This window comes from Arvicanthis niloticus, chromosome 11 (genome assembly GCF_011762505.2).
Source record: "Arvicanthis niloticus isolate mArvNil1 chromosome 11, mArvNil1.pat.X, whole genome shotgun sequence".
In the NCBI taxonomy this organism is placed as follows: domain Eukaryota; kingdom Metazoa; phylum Chordata; class Mammalia; order Rodentia; family Muridae; genus Arvicanthis; species Arvicanthis niloticus.
The window spans coordinates 59,622,217-59,642,080 of record NC_047668.1 but is presented as its reverse complement, the minus strand read 5'-3'; the positions used below and the strand labels follow the sequence as shown (position 1 = coordinate 59,642,080).

The following is a 19,864-nucleotide window of genomic DNA, read 5'->3' as shown; positions in this document are numbered from 1 at the left end:
GGCAGAGATTCTAGAAAGGAGAAGGAGGCACCATCCAAGGATGGTCAGAGAATGTTGAGGACTGTTCATACTGTGCAGATTATAGTGACAAGCGGAGCCCTTGCTTCTGCGGGACAGGATCCTCTCTTTTCTATTGTCAGATCATTCAGCACAAGAACCACTGGTGACAAAAACTAGATTCATGCCTGCTGAAGTAGAGTTGATAGAAATAAGCAAAATAGGTCTAGGCAAATAGGTCTCTTGTCTTTCCTCAATGATTCACAAAATCCATAGCCAACAGCAGAGCTGGGTTGCGTTGACCAAGCCAGAAAGTAAGCTTGACAGTGGGGCCAGGTTCAGGACATGAAACTCAGAGGAAAAAAACTTTAAAAATCAGCTAGTGATAAACTTTTACTATCATGGTGGCAATGAAATGAAATTACTGGCATAGAGTTGACATTCCAGGCATTAATTTTATTTCTTGGAAGAATCTGGTTAAGATGTATAGTACAAAGATTAGAACCCTGTGTCCCCAAAGACTGGTCCAAGACAATGCCTAAGCTGTGTGTGACCTCCTGCTTTTCCCCTGCCTCCTGTGGTCCCAGGAGCAGCATATTGGACTCAGGGCCTGGAGTGAGGAAGCTTGCATGTGGAGTGACCTGTTTCACAGCTCACCCAGGAGGCTGAAGGCCTTTGTGTCCTTAGGATGAGCCCAGGATATTCTTGAGCAGAAATAACTTTCTGAGGGTCTAAAGACCTGGTCCCAAGGATTTTTAAGAGAAGATAATTATCTGCATAGCTAAACTTGTGGGTCCCTGTTCCGGAGGGTATCCCACGAGGATCGCCAGCCTGGCTGGGGACAGGGTGCGAGCAGGGAAGGTCCGCTACTGCCGCTCTGCCTGCGTCTCTCTGCTGTCCAGGAGGTCTGGGCCAAAGGGAGAGAGTGTCGCCTCTGCCACTGCCTCTGACTGACCGCACCTCCACTGTTGGACCGGGCAGCGGGGAGGGGAGAATCCCGAAGGCGGTTCAGGAGAGCAGACCTCTTTCCAGCTGTTACAGCTCTAGTGTTACAGCTCTTTCGACAGAAACTCTGGGACAATGGGATGATTCTTGCACACTTTTTACTTCTCCTGAATAGAGCTCTTATATACAGTTTTGGGGTGGGTTAGGGTCTGGCAGCTTGGTTAGGTGGCTTGGTCTGAGAGCTTGGAGATACCTCATTTACATGTGAGAGAGCCTGAGGCACTGTTCCTCCTGACTGATGGCCATAGACCTCTCTGTGGGGAGGGGCTGTGGAGGCTGAAGCTAAATGAAAAGAACCAGGGCCCAGGAGCAGAGCTGAACACCAACCGATAAAGGTCCGGTCTTTGAGGCCTATGCTCCACCAGGCACCCAGCTGCTTCTCACAGCCTACTGCCCCACATAAACTTATTATTATTAGGATTTTTAAATGAGAGAAAAGAGTAAGGGTACAATGACCAGCAGGCCACAAGCAACGTGGCCTTCACAGTAACCTCCAGATCATCAGGGGAGGGGATGCACAGCGAGAAGTGGAGAGAAAATTCCAGTGACTCCTGTCTTCCGTACAGACACTTAGTCAGCCCAGTGGAAAATGGAAGGCAAGAAAGCAGAAGTCAGGTCAAGAAATGCCTAAGTAAACCTTATCCAGAGTCACCTCTGAGGGGAAAATAGTAATTCATTTCTTTGTGTCCAATGAAAGTCTCTGCCAGGTACCCAACAGAGAGAAACAGGACATAGCAGTTATGTTATGGGTTGGCAAATCCATTCAGCAAATAATATAGGAAACATGTGCAGGAAACCACATATAAAACATGTGCAGAGCCCTGGGGACCCTAACATGTAACACACACACACAGAGTTGCTGTTCTCAGAGTGCTGAAACTCAGTACCCATATTTCAAAGAACCCCAGCTACCAAGGCCAGTCACTAATGGAGATTCTTCTCTGACACTAAGGCCTTCCTTAGGGAATTAGCTGCTCAGTATACTGTGTATAAGTAAAACTTGTTGAGTGTTGATGGGGAAATTATTTTAATACCTGGCATAGTGTTGTTTAATGGTAGCTGCTGTTATTGGCTGCCACACTGAGACATTTGATCTTTTTTCTGAATGCAATAGGGTTTTCCTGATGAGCTTACATGTTGGTATATAGGCCTACGTTAATGCGGGCAGGCAAATCCTAGTAGAGCCTCCATGGCCTTGGAAATGGTGATGAAGGTGATGAGAGCATCATGTCTTCATTTCATGCTCTTGATCAAGGGCCCAGTAAAGGAACCATTGGCTTTGACCCATTAACCCTTTCATTGCCAGCCTGGAGCTTCCCAAACCTACTCTGCTTCTCAAGTGTTAGAATTGCCAGGTATAGAACTGAAGATGGCCACTGGGTAAAGTGCCTGCTTTACAAGTTATATGTATGAGTTTGATCCTCAGAGCCCACATCTAAAAAGCCAGATATAGTGGCACATGCGTGTAAATACACATTCACATAAAAAATAGAGTTGCCAGATACAGTGCCATTTACTACAGAAACAGTAAAGTTTTGCTAAGTAACAAATAAGTTTATAAAAGTATCCCCTTTGCAGGACATATTGTCACTAAAAAGTCAATGTTGTTTATCTAAAGCTTGAACGTGGTAGGGCTTCCTGTGCTGAAGGGCAGTTCAGGCTAGGTGGTAGTCTTCAGCCAGAGCAAGCTGCAAGTCTAAAAGCAGGATCCACTCTCCTTGTCTTTCAGGTAGTAAAAGCTCCATCCAGAGGACCTTGGGCAGAGACAGCAGTGCGGCAGTGTGGATAGTCCCCACTGTGTGGGAGTGGGAGTAGGCGAGGCAGGAGGAATGTCCTGTGCTGTTCTGCACATCTCTCTCAGCTCTCAGTGTCCCTAAACACAACACAGCTCAGACCTGCCTGCCTCTAGCTTGAAAGTCCCGTGGAGGATTTTTCTCTTCAGAACATTCTTGCAGACAGTTGGTAGAACAAACACAGTCTCCTCAGAGGACCAGTAACTTATCTCACTGAATAAGAGCCAGCCTCAGAGTCAGTGAGTGCCTCCTCTACAGGGTTCCTCCTGGATTTGAGAGAGCTGCCCCCATCCCCCAAGTGTGATGCTGATGGCCTCACTGGTCACTGCACCAGGAACCTGAGACTGTTGAGAGGGCAGTTCAGAAGGGAGGCGATCTGCCCCAGTTCTGCAGCTCTTCTGTCTTTGGGCCCTTAGTGATTATTCAGGGGATCTGAGAATTCCCCGCACTCTTGTTTCTGAATGGCTTCTGTGGATTGCAGGATAAACCCTCCCTAGGCTCCATCTGGTGCCCCCTCCTTGAGACACCACAGCTTAGTACATATTTGGATCCCTCTCTTGAAGTCAGTTGTTAAGCCCTAACAGACCATGCTGCTGGGAATGGTGGATTTCCTGAGACCAGGCTGATCCTAGCCTGCCCAGTGCACACTTCCTCGCTACATTCTCTGCCCCACCCCGACCAAGTGGTCTGTGGTTTTGATGGAAAAATCCACCTTAGAGAAGATAGTCTTAAACCTCAGTTTCAGGGGAAGATTCTGTCCGTGCAACCTGAGGTGAGAAGTAAAGCAAAGCAGGGTGTAGGTTTGAGCAGAGCTGTACCCTTGTGCTTAAGAGTGACCTTGGCCTCTTAGTCCTCCCAAACTACAATGATTATCCAGCTGCCAGAGAGTTCTTAGAGGAATCACTTCATTAAATGGTGTCACTGACAAGGTGGTATTAACCCTAAGACCAGTTTTATCTGGACGTTCTGAAAGCACACTTGACTGTGCAGGCAGAGCCGGCCCACGTGAACCTGGAGCTTGATCATGGGATCTTCCTTTCTTCATTTTCTTGTTCTTGCCTCAGCCTGTCAGGAGACCAAGAAAACTTGTTTTGAAAATGCTTGACAGCCAAAACAACCTGTTCTCAGTCTGGACAAGAGGGCTTGTCCTCCCTGACCGTTTCTGTGCAATTGGATGTTGGACGAACTGCTGACTGGAAAAAATGAATTTGCTGCTTTCTTCTCCTATTGTTCAGAGAGGAGTGCCAGTGGCTTTCCAGTTCCTTTTGGCCTCTCCACAGCCCTTCTCCCGAGACACCTTAGACTGTGTCTGAGTCTGGCTGATTAATGACCACGAGCAGCATACACTAGGAAAGCCATAACCCCTACTTCCATCAGTGCGAGCTGAGCTGGATACCCACTTTAGGCAGACTTCAGCCAAACAAAGATGTTTAACCTGTGATTTTCCATTAAATTGTTAGTCCCTTCTGGTAGGGTGAAAGTCTTAGTTAAAATCTCCAGTTATCCAAGTGGCCATCTTTCCTACAATTTTGTCGGCTCTTGGTTGGGCCTGCTCTGTTCCCCCACATGAAGCCTTGCAAATTCAGTCTTGGACAGCTGCATAATTCCCTGAGGGACATTCTTTACCTCTACGCAGAGAAGGTGCAAACTAGATAAGGGATCAGTGAACAGTCAGAGACCTGCTCTACCAGCACCTGGTTTTATGAATAAAGTTTTATTGGAACATAGCTACCCCTATCCATTTACATCTTGTCTACAGCCATGATCAGTACAAAGCACATACGAGTTATTGTGACAGAGATTTGACCTGCAAGCTGAAAATATCTAATGTTTGGCTCTTTACAGAATATGTGTTGACCTTTAAACTGGAGGTACTCTGAGTTCTAACAAGGACTCTGTTCCCTAAAGTAGCCACTAAGGAGCTGACTAGGAAATAGGTCTCTCCTCCTCCCCACAGTTGGCAGTACAGAACATGCTCTGGCATTGTTGAAGTGCACAAAGGGTGGGGAGCTTATTCTCCTGTGTTTTTACAGAGTTTATTCCGCTGTATGTCTGTGTTTGTTCATTGGTCTGGTAGCTCTGACACCTATGGTGTCTACCAGTTTTAGATGGGGGTGGCGGGGGACTGACACCTTCCTCGGCTGTGTGGGACTGTCTTCTGTGGCTTGGTTCAAGGTGGGACACCCATGTGTACCCACATGGAAGGGAATGCTGATCTGAATACTGACTCATCTGCTTGGTAAACATGGTGGGTAAGGGAACCACATGCTGTCTTCAAGAACCCAGATGCCCAACCCTCTCCCACCACTGCTTTGTCTGGATTTGCCTCATCTCCCAGTCTGAGCAGTGGGATGGGGAAGATGGCCAAAAGTGCTGAAGTGATTGGTAAGCTCTGGTTTTTTAAAAAAAAAAAAAAAAAACCACAACAGTGAGGGACCTCTAAAATATGAACTAGGAAGCACCTTTTCTACTCAAAGCCAGTGCAAACAAGGGGTGTCATTTATAAACTTCACTTCACTTCCCTCACTTATGTCCTGTACCAGCTCTCTGCTGACCAAAACTGCAAACTTGGTCTGCGTGAAAGCATTGTGCAGACTAGGAAAGGCTGCCTCTGCCCCCTTTAGGTTGCTAGTTTCACTAGTAGCTTGGAACAAAGCTGTCTCTTTTCTCTGCTTCTCTGGCTCTGAATGAACACACAGCTTAGCAAGATGAGCACAGGCCATGCAGCGTGTTGCCACTGCCACAGCCGTTGCTGGACTCCCAGACACAATAGCATTTGCTGACACTCGCCCAGTGTGTCCACAGAGTCCTGTAATGTGATCCTTGCTGCCTAGGATATGGCCTTGCCTTTGAGATCCTAACAAGCAGGGACAGTCTCAGTAACACCCTTCCACACCTCCCCCCCACCCCCCACCCCAAGCAATAAGAACATGGTTCCCAGGCTCAGGGATGGAGGTTGGATGCTCTGTGGCTGGGAGCAGAGACAGGGTGTTGCAGGAGGTATTAGAAAATTGGGACAGTCCAGCAAGCTCTCTAGCAAGGCCAGAGCTTCCGAACTGGTTCCACCAGGCTGCTCTCTCTAGCTTGCTCCCATAGTGACCAGTCACTGTGTTTCCAGCTCCGGTTTGCTTGTCCCTGGAGCTGCTAGTTCCTTCACAGCCATAACCTCCCAGTTGTCAGTGGACCCATCTACCAGTAACCCAGTAAATTAAAACTCCAAAGCTTAAGATTAATCAATGAATTTATATATTTGCAAACACTCAATACACAAGATGCCCATACAATTAGAATTGTTAACCCAATTAACTAACCTAGATATGAATAACTACCCAAGACTACTAGAGACATGCAGCCATCTTGCCTCTCTTCCTCTCTCCTTCTCTCCTTCCAACTCCTAGCTCTGCCTCCTTCTTCCCTATCCAATGACAGAGCCCCACTGCAAATACAATGGGCAGGAAATTCCTGCCGCATTATGGTTCTCTTGTTTAGGCCTCATTAGTTCAGGTCCTGATGTTGGCCCTTCCTTGCCAACCTCTGGCCTAAAACTAGCTCAGCTTGACGAGCACACTATTTGTTGTCTCAAAGGCAGCACCCTAACAGCACCAAGAAGTTTGCTCAGAGGCCCAGAGTAGGTGGGCTCCTCATGGGGGAACTGACCTCATTCCCAAGGCATTGGGTTACATGCTGCACAGTGGGTAGAGGGATGGATTTCCCCTGGGACACCACCCACTGTCACATAGTGCACTGTCAGAACTGTTTGCTGAAGGCTGTGATGAGCTCTTATGGACATTACATTGTGGTCAGATACGATACCACTCCTCAGTTCATGCTGGGAATTATAGTTGAGCCAGGCATGTGAACACATCTTTTAACGATTTCCATTCTCCACATCTTAGCCTGCATCTGACTTTGGCCCCCAGAGTTCAGAGTCTATAGGAGAAGGAAGAAAGAGAGGCTGGGCGCCTGAATCTTTCATGTCAATTTCCTGTCCTTTCTCTCGGTTTGAAAAGACTATGGGAGGAGAGGGAATTTCATTCATCATTGTCTTGAGCCTCTAAAATGTGTAAGGCACCCTGCTAAGGAGCAATTGTGCTCTGTGGATATATCACTTCCGTCTTGGTGACCTCAAAAGATGGAGTAGAAAGATGAAGGGCAGATATGCAGATCAGCACCACCCACCCCATGGGAGACAGGAAGGTAAGCAAATGAGGTTGATATGGGACTGGCCATGTGTGGTAACATGTGACCATCCCCAGGGCACTGCTTCCAGTCACCAGGCTTCTGATGGTGTTGATGAAGACCCCAAGGGTCTCATCATGTAGAACGTGGTACACCTCAGACTGTGTTCTTCCTGCTCCACATCTAAGCTTCAGTGGCCACAGAAGGCACCAAAGACCCTCCTGAGCTAGTAATGTACTATTGGCAGGGCACTGAGTTGCATACATGTTCCTGTCTGACACTGAACCTGTTCCTGCCTCACTGTATGCCTGTCTGTTCGTGGATGTCGTGGCGTAAAGTAACAAGATCCATTTACTGTGGAGAGAGTAACAGGATCTATTCTTTACATACTGCTATTTAGATTACAATGAAGTTATTTTTAAAAACACATTATAAATTGCAATATACCAAGTACCAAGTTAGTTCATTCACTTAACCAACAAACATTGCAAAGTTATACAGTGCCAGGCAGCACCAGTGAGTCCAGATCTCCCTGGAAGGTGTTCAAGGAGGGCAGTGACTCAGTTGCATGAAGATCTGAGTTTGAGGCTTGGCACACATGTAAAAAGCCAAGCATGGTGATGCACACTCATAGTCTCAGTACTGGAGAAGCAGAGACGGGATCCCTGGGATTCACTAGCCAGAGATTGGAACCTGAGAACAAGCCTCAGGTACCAGTGGGAGACCCTGTCTCCAAAAACAAGGTGGGCAGTTCCTGAGGAAGGGGACCTCTAGTCTTCAGATACATGATCACATACATGTACATAAAAATACACACACATAGAGAAAGAGGAGACAGAGAGAAAGAGGGAGGGATAGATATTCTGGTAACAATCAAGTGGGACAGAAAGAAAACCAAGGTGGCTCAGTTCTTCCAATGCTCGGCATTGTGCTCTTATCACCCCAAGCAGAGAAACAGATGGAGACCCAAGGACTTCCCCAAAAGCACAGGGAACAAGTGATGAATCTGTGTTTAAATTTAGCTCTGCTTCTAAAGCTCACAGTTTCCCTTCACAGCTGGGCAATGCAGGGTGTTCTCCTTGCCTTAGAATACCCAGGAAGCGCTAATCTCCAGGCCCTTTGTCTTTTCCCAGTCTTCTCCCAACAATGACCCAGACAAAAATTAAGGCCAGAATGACCCTCTGGTTCTAGACCAGACTATAGGATCCTTGTAAAGTTGGAACAAAAGGTGGACAGAATGAGACCCTGTCTCAGAAATTTCGGGGAGGTCTGGAGAGATGGTTCAGCAGTTAAGAGCACTGGCCACTCTTCCAGAGGATCCAGGTTGGATTCCCAGAACCCACATGGCATCTTACAGCCATCTGTAACTCCAGTTATAGGAGACCCAATGCCATCTTCTGTTTGTATTCTGTATACCACCAGGCATGAATGTAGGACACAGACATAAAAGCAAAACACCCATGCACATAAAATAGTGAAATAAAATTTAAAAGCCTGAAGAAGAATACACCCATGGGTGGACAAGGAATGTAGCTCAGTGGGAGAGCTCTTGCTTAGTGTGTATCAAGCCCTTGGGTCAGTTTCCAGCACTAAAGCATCCAGTACATCAGTAGGTAAATGGAAATTCGGGGTATTTCTTTGTCATTGAAATGATGTACCACCCCAACCCCACCCCAGCCCCAAGATAAGCCCAGAAAACAAACTGGAGTTGCTCTCAGAGATGGGCAAAGTCGTCTGAAGAACTTTATATAAAGCTTGGCAGACCACAATAGCAAAGCCAGAAACACCCAGGAGACTCTCTCTGTAACACACAAGAAGGCAGGACCTAGCTCGATTGATAGGCAGCCTCCAGCCATCCAGCCACTGTATGCCACTGTATGTATTAAGCTCTCCCTTCTGAAAAGCACCCAATAGTGTCACCCACCCCTCACAAGTGCTATTAGAGCAAGCCCTGCCTCAGACAACCTGCTAAGATCACTCTCAACCCTATGTTTCTCCAGCACCAAATTGGTGCTCAGCAGTTATCCAAGTCAGATAGCTAGGGTGTGTTTGACATGGGAAACTCCATTGCAGGGCCTGGTCCTACCCCAGGCCTCCAGAGGGAAGAGGGTGGGTTTCCAAGAGGCAGGGAGTCTTTCCAACATGCTTCAGGGCACTGGAAAGTATCCTGTACCTGCAGAATAAAGGGGCTTCTACCTAGCTGGCTCCCAGACTTGCAAATGAAATTAATTATTGTTTGTGATATACTTTAAGATCCTCCGATGAAAGGCCTTGTATAAATGCAAATTATTATTATTGCTATTATTGTTATTAAAGATGCTAGACATCTGGCCTGCTGCATAATGCCCAGGCATAGGTCTGAGCAGAAAAGAAAGTTTTCTCACTGACAGTAATGAGTGAGCCAAGGAGGGCTTGGTCCATAACTAAAAGCAAAGCACCCAGCTCCCTTCTAAGGCTAGCATGCAACTTTCTGACCTGGTCGTCAAATGTTTATGTGTTCTCTGAGGGCCAGGGTTCTGCTTACATGAGTTTCTTTACCCCTGCAGGAGCCAGCCATGCCTAGACCACAAGTTCTCTAAGTGTGAATGTCGGTTGTCTATTCACGTGAAGGATGAGAGGAAGGTAGCCAGGATGGAGACTGTCCATCACTCCTTAGGATCCTAAGTCAGACCTGTAGTTTCCCAGGAGCTGTAGAAAAGCCTCAGACATATGCAGTGCCTCTGATAATGGTTATTAAGACTTTTGGAAGGAACCCCTCTAGCAAAGCACAGGGAGAAGTCATTATTAAATGACTGCTTCCCACTTGAGAAACTACCTATGACTAACATGGTTGGGTTGACACCGAAGTGATAATAACAGCAAACAATGACAGATAATAATATACTTGACCAACAGTTGCCTTAGAAACTATACCTTTATTTTACACATGAGGTTTCTGGGGCCCAGGGAGGTAAGGTGGCTTATCCAAGGTCACACAGCCAGTAAGAAACAGAGCTGAAATCTCTGGAGCATCCCCAGACACAATCTATCCATCGATTGTGTTTGGATCAAAGGCACCCAATTTTATAGCACTGGGCAACAGAGCTTCCAGATGACATCTATGGTGAAAAAAAGTTTGTAGGTACCCTTGTTCTCCTGGGACTCTTTATTTAGGGAACATTTATGGTGCCTCCAGTGTCACATGAGTGGACTGCACATGCCTTTCTTGGAGTTCATTTTCTTCCTTCCTTTCAGCCAAGTGAAGTATCCCCCACTTCCATTAAAGTGCACTAAATATCAGAGAACCAAATGGGCAAGCAAGAAGGTCAGGCTCATCTCATCTGTGCCTTGTTAGAACAGCCCTAATTTTGCTGAGAGGCTATGCAGGGCAGGCCCTAGGGTACCAGTCAGTATCTCTAGACACACTGCAAAATGTTGGGCCATCTGAGCATATGCAGAACAAATGCAGGGGAAATGAGAACTGACCATGAGCCGCTCTTGAAATTCACTAGTAGGTAGCTGGCTATTCTATTAAAGTTTTAGTGGATGAGAAAAAGAACATTCAGCTAAAACTGAATAAATAAATAAAACTGTAGGAGGGGGGGCACCAAATCAAGCTATTCTATCTCTTACTCCCCTATAGATAAGGAAATGAAAGCATTATTCCTTTTGGTAGAGCCAAGGATGGAGCCTGTTTCCCACCTCAGTTGCTAGTGTTCACACTACTGGAAATTATGTCAGAGTGTGAAGGAAAGAGCACATTCTTTGGAGTCAGCAGCCCTGGATTCATAGTAGCATAACCTCTTGTTAGCATGCAACCCTAGAAAAGCCACCAGGTATCTCTGGATCATTGATTTCTCATTAGTCAAAGCAAGGGCGCCGACCTGATGGTGGGGCCATTGGGAGTCAGTGGAAAACAACAGAGATGGATGGATACAAGCAGCATGGTGTCTAGCATAAGACAGGTTCCTTCCTTCCCTCATACTTGTGGCTTCTAGATATGGACCAAACCATAATCCACAGCAAGATATTTATAACTTTATTCAGTGTGTATTATTAGAAGTTTCACAAAATGCTATTTCCCCTGGCCACATGTGATCCTCTCAGATTTTATTTATTTATTTAACTCTCAGATTTTATTTTAACACTGGTCAAGATCCACTGAATGGATTTCCCAGCCCAGTATTTGAGTGAACCTACTTCACACCATAACTGTCACCTGCCTATGTTGCACATACTTCCCTCCCTTCATTATCTGTAACAGATACCTAGGGCCACAGAGCTGGGGTGGTGCTGCGGGAGCCCTGTGGACACAGAGCAGACGCTTCTCCTCTGTTTGCTCTCTGACTTCTCTGGCCCATCTGCTGTGAATGGAAAGGGTGTAAAAGGCCCTCAGTCTGCTACAAAAGCTATCCATAAACACCTTGCCTGGGAAACAAAGACTCAGAGCACTGACCAGATGCTATGCTCAAAAGCCAACAGGTATTTCCCCAGGCAGCTGGGGAAGCCATGAGCCCCTAGACATTTGAAGTGTAGCAGTCACCCCCTAAGCCATATCTGCTGCCTGGCAAACAGTACATCATAGCCACCAAGAAACTCAACAGGGAGACTATTGTTTTAAGCCTACAAAGAATTGGTGTTCTAAAGGTGATCTTAGTCCTTTGGGACTATAACTAGACCCTGAGTCTAGGCTAATGTCCAGTGGTGCTGGATGGAAACCCTTAGGCACCACCTCCTCCAGTTGGAGCCTAGACCCCATACTCTCTGTGGTCAGCCCTGCTGGTAGGCTGAGCACTTCCTCTCAAGGGGTCATCCTTTGGTGTTTCCCCTTTTACTTGCTAAGCAGTAGAAGGCCATCTGTGACCATCATCAAATAGATGGTCACGTCCCCCTAGCAGGTGAGCTGATGAGTAGCCCTTCTTGTGGCCAGGGCTGTGGTCAGATCCCTCCCCATCCATGGGCCTTCACACTGCCATCACATCCTAGCCTGAGCTAGGTTCCTGCTTGCCCTTAGCAGAGTAATTGAGGGATCTCCTGTGTGAGCAAAATAGGCAGAAACAGGTGATGGGACAAGATGAGCACAGGGCTGGGCCCAGCTTGGGCTTTGAAGCTCCCAGCAGCGGCTCATTCCTACACACCTACTACCTACTGCAACTTTGCCAGATGAACAGAGAGGAAACAAAAGAGAAGACTTGCTTGCCAGCTCCTGGACTGCCAAGCCATCCTCGGAGCAGACTTCTTTCACTCATGCACCAGGTTGGAATTCACCTGTAATGAAGTCTGGGAAATATAGGAGCCAGGATACTGAGGATGGGCCATTCTAATTTCAATCTTTGAGGGGCTTACAGAAAAAGCCAATATGGACAGATCAGGATTCTACATCATAGTAAGGGGCCATTGCAATTCAGCCTTCCCTATGACACTCTTCCCTGTGGCAATGTGATCATTCCTTCTCTTATAAAATGATTGCTCTAAAGCACTTCTTCACATATCTGTTTGAGGAATCCATGTATAGCTGTGTGTAGAGTACCCAGTGTGAAACTGGGGATGTGTATGATCAGGGATCTCCCCTCCTAGGGCTATGAGAAACTGTCTGGAGTATGATAGAGGCGTTCACTCAGAGATGGAAGCCCAGCAGAGCCAGCCAGCCTTGTAGCTGAAACCCATAGGATTCCCATCCCTCTCCATTTACCCGCTAGCCCTCTGCTCTCCTGCACCACTCTGCACACTGCACTTGAGCATGAAGAGAGAGCTAGAGACACTCGCATCCTGGAGAGTAAACACTGGCCCCACCAATGGCAGTAACTGGCTACAAGCTGCCCTGGCCCCAAAGGAAATGGCCAGGCCCCAGAAGACCTCTGTGGAGGGCTTCAGAAGGGCAACAAACTACTTAGGTAATCCTGACCACTTTAGAATTTTTAGCTACCCTGTGGTTCGTCAGGAACCAGGTTCCATTCCAACAGTTGATGTGTAGGAGTGGTCTCTGAAGCCCTTCCACAACAGATTTTGATTGAATTTAGCAATGCTGAGGCCACAACCTTAGCCTTTCTCATAGGTGAGGCAAAGCACTCAACAAATTCAGGCCATGCTGGCCTAAGACCCATAAGCAGAGTGCCTTGGAATTCAGCCTAAGGAATCCTGGGCCCAGCTGAGGACAGGGGCCTATGTCTGAATCCCTTAGCGTATACATTGTGTTAGCTTGATAACCAAGCCTCTTCAGTGTGCTAATTCCTCATCTCATAAGCTTGGACACCACCTCCTACATCCCAGAAACAAACCAGAGCTGCTCGAGGACTGGCATGTGTAGCAAGACTGCCCATGAACCATTACAAAAACACTTGTTTGTTCTTAAACCTCATACCAGAGAGCCAGACTACACAGGGACCCCGACTGGCAGTCACTGATCCACCATGGTACCCAGAGCTTGATGGGCAGTTGCTACCTGGGCTTTGCAGGGGAGGGCATGAAAATGGAAGCAGCAGGGTTTTTTTGGTTTTTTGTTTTTTTTTTTTGTTTTTTTTTGGTTTGTTTGTTTGTTTGTTTGTTTGTTTTTTAGATCTATTAGATCTATTGTAAGCCTGGCCTTTTGACATGAGGCAAGAACCCAGAATAAGTCCATATTTACATGGCGGTTCAGGACAATGAGGACCAGGCAAGACCAAAGACCATGAGGCATGATTAGCAGGACTTGTCTTACACTGTTTACAGGACTGCTTTGATTTTCATACCACAATCAGCTTTCACATGACTGATGAAAACCATGTGCCAGTTGAAGTCACAGCTGCAGAATGAAGCTGGAAACAGCAGGGAGAAGTATTAGGGGTTTGGAATTCGTCTCTATTTCCATGAATGACCTCTGGCCTGATTTATGTTCTGGATTTACTGACAGTGAGGGTCATGTCTCTAAACCATTTCTCCCAGCCCACCCTACCCTACCCCACTACCACACTGGCCTGGCTCGAACATCACAGGTCTGTCTCATCTTACAATTGCCCAGAGAAAAGCACTTTTTAATTCAAGTCCTGTTTTGGAAGAAGGCAAATGTTTAGGCTTTTGTAAAATAAAAAGATCTGTCTGAGGACCACACCAAGTAACTCTGCCCTTGTCTTGGGCAGCTAGTCATATGATTCTTAAACCCCTTCCCAATCAACAGCTGTGATCTCCTTCCTGACCAACAATTTGTACCCAAGGAGCAAACCCAGCAGGTTTTGGAGAAGATGAATGAGGGCCTTAGGGTATCTTTGGCTGCAGAGCTCACCCTTAGATGCCACCAAGCAGGCCAGGACTGAATTTCAAAAGATGTATGCTGTCCCCAGGACATCAGCTGCATGTCCAGTGTAAGAGTAGACATCTCAGTGTTCCAGCTGACAGCTGTGTATGGGATGTGTGGGGAAGGAGAAGTCAGTCAGTAAACCACAGGAAGAGGATGAACTAAGGACACAGACACACAGACCTGTCTCCCTGTACAAGGCATCCCTTTTCCACAGTGCCTCACAATGTTTATGGCTGTTTACAGAAACTCTAAACCTCTCTTTCCACTACTTAGATCCAGCTTGGTCCCCATGGCAACTGTTGGCAGCATTGATCATCTATTAGGCCAGTTAACTATGTCAAGGGCTTACTTGGACCATCCATTTAAGAGCTTCTCAGGTAGCCACAGTTGTTCCCATATTGTAGATGAAGAAACCAAACTAACGTCACTTGCCCAAGGGATCCAGCTAGTAAAGGCACATGAACAGGCCTGAAGCTGAGATCTCACTCCTTCAGCATCTACTCTTTCTGATCTGTCACCCACAGTTAGTGGCAGGCCAAGCTTTCAGCTGTGTAGAAGAGAGAACTACAGTCTAGAGAGGAGAATATCAGCCCCGAGTCCAGGGCCAAGAGAAGGAGCACAGCTAAGCACTACATCGCCTGGTCCCTGGACCTGTTCTACATAGAACTGACCTCGACACATTTTGTTTTCTGGAGATTCTTGGATTGTGCTGGGTTTTCTGAAAACTCGAGCAATAGGGCATCAATCAGACCTATCGAAAGTATGAGAGTATCAGAGCCTTATTCCACCTGAAACATAATAGACTCTGATCTGGTCTAAAACTAAAACTTCTAGCATGAGTAGAGTGAGGGATGTGGCTGATTCCAGGCTTCTGTCTCCCGACGCCACACCCGCCCCTGGTCAGCTGATGCTAAGGCCAGGAGCTTTTCCCACCACATCACACACTTGGGAAGCTTCCTGGACACTCTGCCTTCGGTAACAGATGTAGATACCTAGTGTCATTAGCATGCTGTGCCCTTGGCAGCGCCTTGTTTTCTCTGATAAAAAGTAAATAATTGAAAACAGTGCTCTAAAACCATCTATAAATGGGTGGGCGCCAGTTGTCATTTTCCCCTTCCTGTGCCTGCTTCCCCTCCCTTAACTGACTTAATGAGGAGCCAAGCTGAGAAACGATCTCTGCAAACAGCTGGTAGCATCATGCCTTTAAATAGCCCTCGCCACACTTCCCCCTTGGAGGCACAGTTTGCCCTGGCAGGGAAAGCCCGGGAAACACAGGAAACTTTCTGCAAATTTTCTGCAAAGGAAGAGCTTGCCTGTCAATCATGCTCCCTGTTGCCAAGAACTTTGATAAGGACCTTGCAGCCCCTTTCCCACGAGTGTTCCCAGGAAACACTGAGCTGAAGGCTGAGTAGCTCCAGACCCTATGAGACTCTGGTCCTGGGAGGGATGACAGGGAGGAGCTAGAACTATGGCTGCCAGGCTCAGGCTAATGCAGCCAATCCTTGCAGCCAGCACCATCCACTTACCCAGGCATGTTGGGACCCTGATGTATGTAACCTAGATACAGCCTCTTCCCTGTCATGTGGCTGAAGTGACCCTGTCCACAGTGACCTTGAAGTAAGAGCTAGAGGCACTGGCAGCAGCCTACCCACTCTGATCCTTAGATTAAGGAAGTCAGCTCTCCCCAGCTGCACACCTAGACTATTGGGAAAATAGAAGGCACTGAAACAGGTGGCTTACAGCCACTGTTGCCACACTCTGTCCTCTGTGAGCCTCACATCAGGGCTTCTCTTGGTCCATCCAGCTGTGTTCCAGGTCAGGACACAGTTTCATCAGCTCTTCCTTATGCATGAAGAGTGTTTGGTCCAGTGCAGCTGTGCACAAGTGCTTTACAGTCACTGCCTAAAAACTGCATACATGGGTATTGTCCTCTCACCCACATACTTTAACAGTTCATAATGCATGGGCTTCAACCAGCCCTTGCCAACCAGTGGCCACCGTGAGCTACGTTCATTAAAGCCACTGTGGAGTGTATGCTAAACCAGGGCTGAGCCAGTAAGCCCCATTTTACAGGGACTGTCTGTGGGCAGAAGAGAATCCTCTGATGGCCAAGTGATGTGGAAAGCAAGAACATCCAGCCTAAGTGGAAGTTGCCACACCAACCCCAGTAAAATCTGTGTGACAAGTTCCACAGACTGAGGCGAAAACTTCAAAAGAAGGAGGCCTCCTAGAACCGGTTGTGGAACTCTTGCCCGAAATAAAACATTGAGCCGGAGTTCTCATGGCAACTTAACTGTTTTATTTTCTTTTATTCTTTTTTTAAATTTATTTACTGCATGTTTCTGATAGCCTAGGCTAAGATCTTAAGCAAAGAAAATGGGTAAGAAACCATCCCTTGAGATGGGGTCACTAACCTCATCTCAACATGACCTCGCCTCCGGGGAAACCGACGCTTTACTCTATAACTACGTCTTCTAGAGCATCAAGTTTTATTTTTAGGCTGGATGTTCTTGCTGTGAGCGAGAGGACAGTCCTGTGCTGGGACAGGCAAATACACGGGCTGGGGCTTGTGCACCAACTATGGGTGGGCGTAGGGGAGTCCACGGCATCCTCAGTTGCATAAGATTTGTGTAATAGGAGTGGAAGGGTCTGCTTGCACTTTTCCTGAGAATGTCCTTGGTTTACTTTTCCAAGGAATGCATACCTCAAAAATATTGAAGAATATATTTGTTTAAAAAAAAAAAAAAAAAAAAAACCAACAAAGTGTGTGGAAGGCAGATAGTGAGAACCACCCTGGATGTCAGGATGAGTGTTAGAGGAACACTAAGGTCCTGGTCAGGTCTTGGCGACAGAGACAATCAACAGAAAGGATTGCTGGCTTGTGTCCTCAGGGAAGCGAGTTTCTGCAAGGATTTTGGTAAGAGGTAGCAAAATTAGAACAGGAATGTCACCGAGAACAAAGAAGAAAATCCTGCAGGTGGATTCCCCACCAGGGTCTAGGGAGCCTTGGAGGCTGAAGGCTCTGCTAGAGACGTGCACATTGGCTAGAGCGCCTTCTAGGTCACAATGTCCTGCAGGTGGTTGGGACTGTGGGACTGGAAATTTGGGAGGGGAAAGAGGGTGGGGACCAGACTGGAGAGTACTGAAAGTGATGCAAGCCTTCAGTCAACCATGAACTTGACCTTGCTGTACATGAGGAGAGTGGAGAGCAGAGAGAGACAAGCTCCAGGAGAAGTGTCTGGGAGAGAGAGGGGCAGTAGAGCTAAGATGCTTAAAGTCACAGAACTGTGATGGGGGATGGAGAAATGGGGAGAAAGGAAAGAGAGAACTTCCAGTGAGGGGCACTAGCTTCTAAATGCTGCAGAGATGCCATGGGAGTACCAGGATTGAGAAGCCCAAACATTCAGAGCAGCCTTATTAGAAGGGGTCTCAGTGGACTTGGTGGAGGAAGAGAGCTGTGTGTCATCAGTAGCTGTACTCACTCTGGTCTAGAGATGACCACCCAGAGCCTGTTGGGTAGAGCGGCGCAGGACCTGTGGTGGAGCTAACTCTCGTCAGCTAGCTGTCTGTGCTCTCTCAGGTGGGCTCTGCTGTTCTTCATCTCAGTACTCATGCAGACACACTTCCTGCCTCTTAGTCAGCTTCTCTACTCCTAACTGGGCACTTCTCACCTCCTAAGGGCTGGCAGCTTGTTAGAACCCAGATCTTTCATAAGATGGTTTGTGTGGATGGCGCAGTTCTTGGGGACTCCTAGTTCTTGTCACTGTTCTGAGAAAGTGAGATTACTGGGTGAGCCACCTCTAAATGCCCAAGGCTGGCAGAGATTATGTGGGAGACAGTCGGACGAAGAGGCAAGCCTGGGTGATGAAAGGTCCATTTCCCCACACGTACACAACTCCCCTTTCCAACAGGCTTCTGCTCCTGCTGTGTCTTCTGTTAATTAAAGCCACCCCAGTCTCTCAATGACTGCCTGATAGGGTCCACAGTGCCACCGAGATGTACCTACCACACACCTCAGCGTTGATTTTATATCTGCCTCCTCCTCTAAACTGAGATCTCTGCTATGTGACTGGTCCCACATCTGGGTCATTTTAGCAGTGTCTGGCACAGAGTAGGCTCAGCACATTCCATCTCCTGATGTGGAATGTGGCTTTGTCTCTGCAGAGTAGAAAGCCGGGTGTCTGGGTCAATGTGGTGGCTCATATCTATAATCCCAGCACTTAGTAAACTGAGACAGGAGGATTCCTGGGAGTTAAGAGGCCACCTAGTGAAATCTAAGCTTGCTTCAGCTATAGAGTAAGGGCCAGGCTAGTTTGGCTAAAGAGTAACACCATGTGAAAACATCAGGTATCTGGAAGGCTCTATGTTCTGTCCGAGATCCCACCTGTCTTTAGAAGTTCTCCCAAAGCTCAGCCAGGAAGCTAAACTACACGTGTGTAGAAGTAAATCCAGAGCATAACTCATTTAAGGATCCTTATTAGATCTTTGTGTTTATGAAGTCATAGATCTAACTTAGAAGGATATGGCCTTGATGTTATCTTCAGTCAGGGAAGTGACTGGGTATCAATATGGTCCCTCTCTGTCCTATAGCTTGGCGCAGCCCAGTCTTTCTTCTAGGAATGGACAGTTGATTCTGAGGGCCAGTGTCGAGTAAATATGGCTAGCAGGAGGGTCAACACAGGCTCTTTCAACATCTCTGAGAGGTAGTGCGGCAGTAAACTGCATGTAGCTCCCATGGAACAATCCAGAGGGCTTTGCCTCTAAGGAGGAGAGTCCAACCCAGCTTGCATGTACAATAAGTAACAACTGTTCTGAGTTAGGTGGGAAGCTCTGAGTTGCATTTTTGGTTCAAGCTGTTTGTGCTAACCACAGTTCTTTCTCTCCTCTTTCCCACCAGGGCTTATTTCAAAACCTTTGTCCCTCAGTTCCAGGAGGCCGCGTTTGCCAACGGAAAGCTCTAGGAAACACCAGTGTTGAGAGGCAGCCAACCAGACTGCTCAGTCCACATGCGTGTCAGCGCTCAGGCTGCTTCCTGGAAGCCATTGGAATGGCTTCATGGCGGCCTTTTGCTCACGCAGCAGCTCTCCTGCCCCACACAGCCCTGTCTGCTGGAGCCCAAACCAAGCTGGCTGGTAGCACCCTGAATCCTAGCACCTCACTGCTGGTTGCTCCTCCTCCTTCTTTAGATTTCTTAGCTGAAAGAAATAAACTGCTTTACAGTGGAGAACTTTTCCAGGGAAAATAAAATGTCATGAATGCACACACCCGTCTTTCAAGTCTTTGAAAGGCTTCTTTAAAGTTCCACTGAGCACCCTTGGCTTCTCTCTACCCCACTGAAACTAGTGTTAAGTTTGTGTGTGTAATTTATACCCCAACATTTACATTTCCAGTTGGGGAAGTCTTCCACCAGAGAAGAGGTAACCCAGTGATTCTGAATCTAGGGGGTTCAGTTGCCCACTTCACAGGCCCAGAGCCAGCACTCAGAAATTCTTGGTTCCCAGCAGCATGCAGCCACTGGCTCCTGCGTGGAGTCCACCTTTCCCTCTCTCCCTTGGTTCATGGGAGCTCCTTGGGCTAATTTGGGCTCTGTGGATTATTCATGGGAGACAAAGGCTAAGGGTCAAGGGCTGTCACCGGT

The 19,864-nt window shown here is 47.4% G+C and overlaps 1 protein-coding gene across 2 annotated transcripts in view; it reads left to right on the top strand.

Moving 5' to 3' along the window:
- Babam2 (BRISC and BRCA1 A complex member 2) overlaps positions 1-19,488 on the top strand; it is a 374,321-nt gene extending 354,833 nt beyond the window's left edge. For both annotated transcript variants that reach the window (XM_034514429.2, XM_034514431.2), the window contains one exon: positions 19,124-19,488. In XM_034514429.2, coding sequence (XP_034370320.1) covers positions 19,124-19,187 — 64 coding nt within the window. In that variant the 3' untranslated portion in view covers positions 19,188-19,488. The remainder of the gene's footprint in view (positions 1-19,123) is intronic.
- Positions 19,489-19,864: the final 376 nt, after the last annotated feature.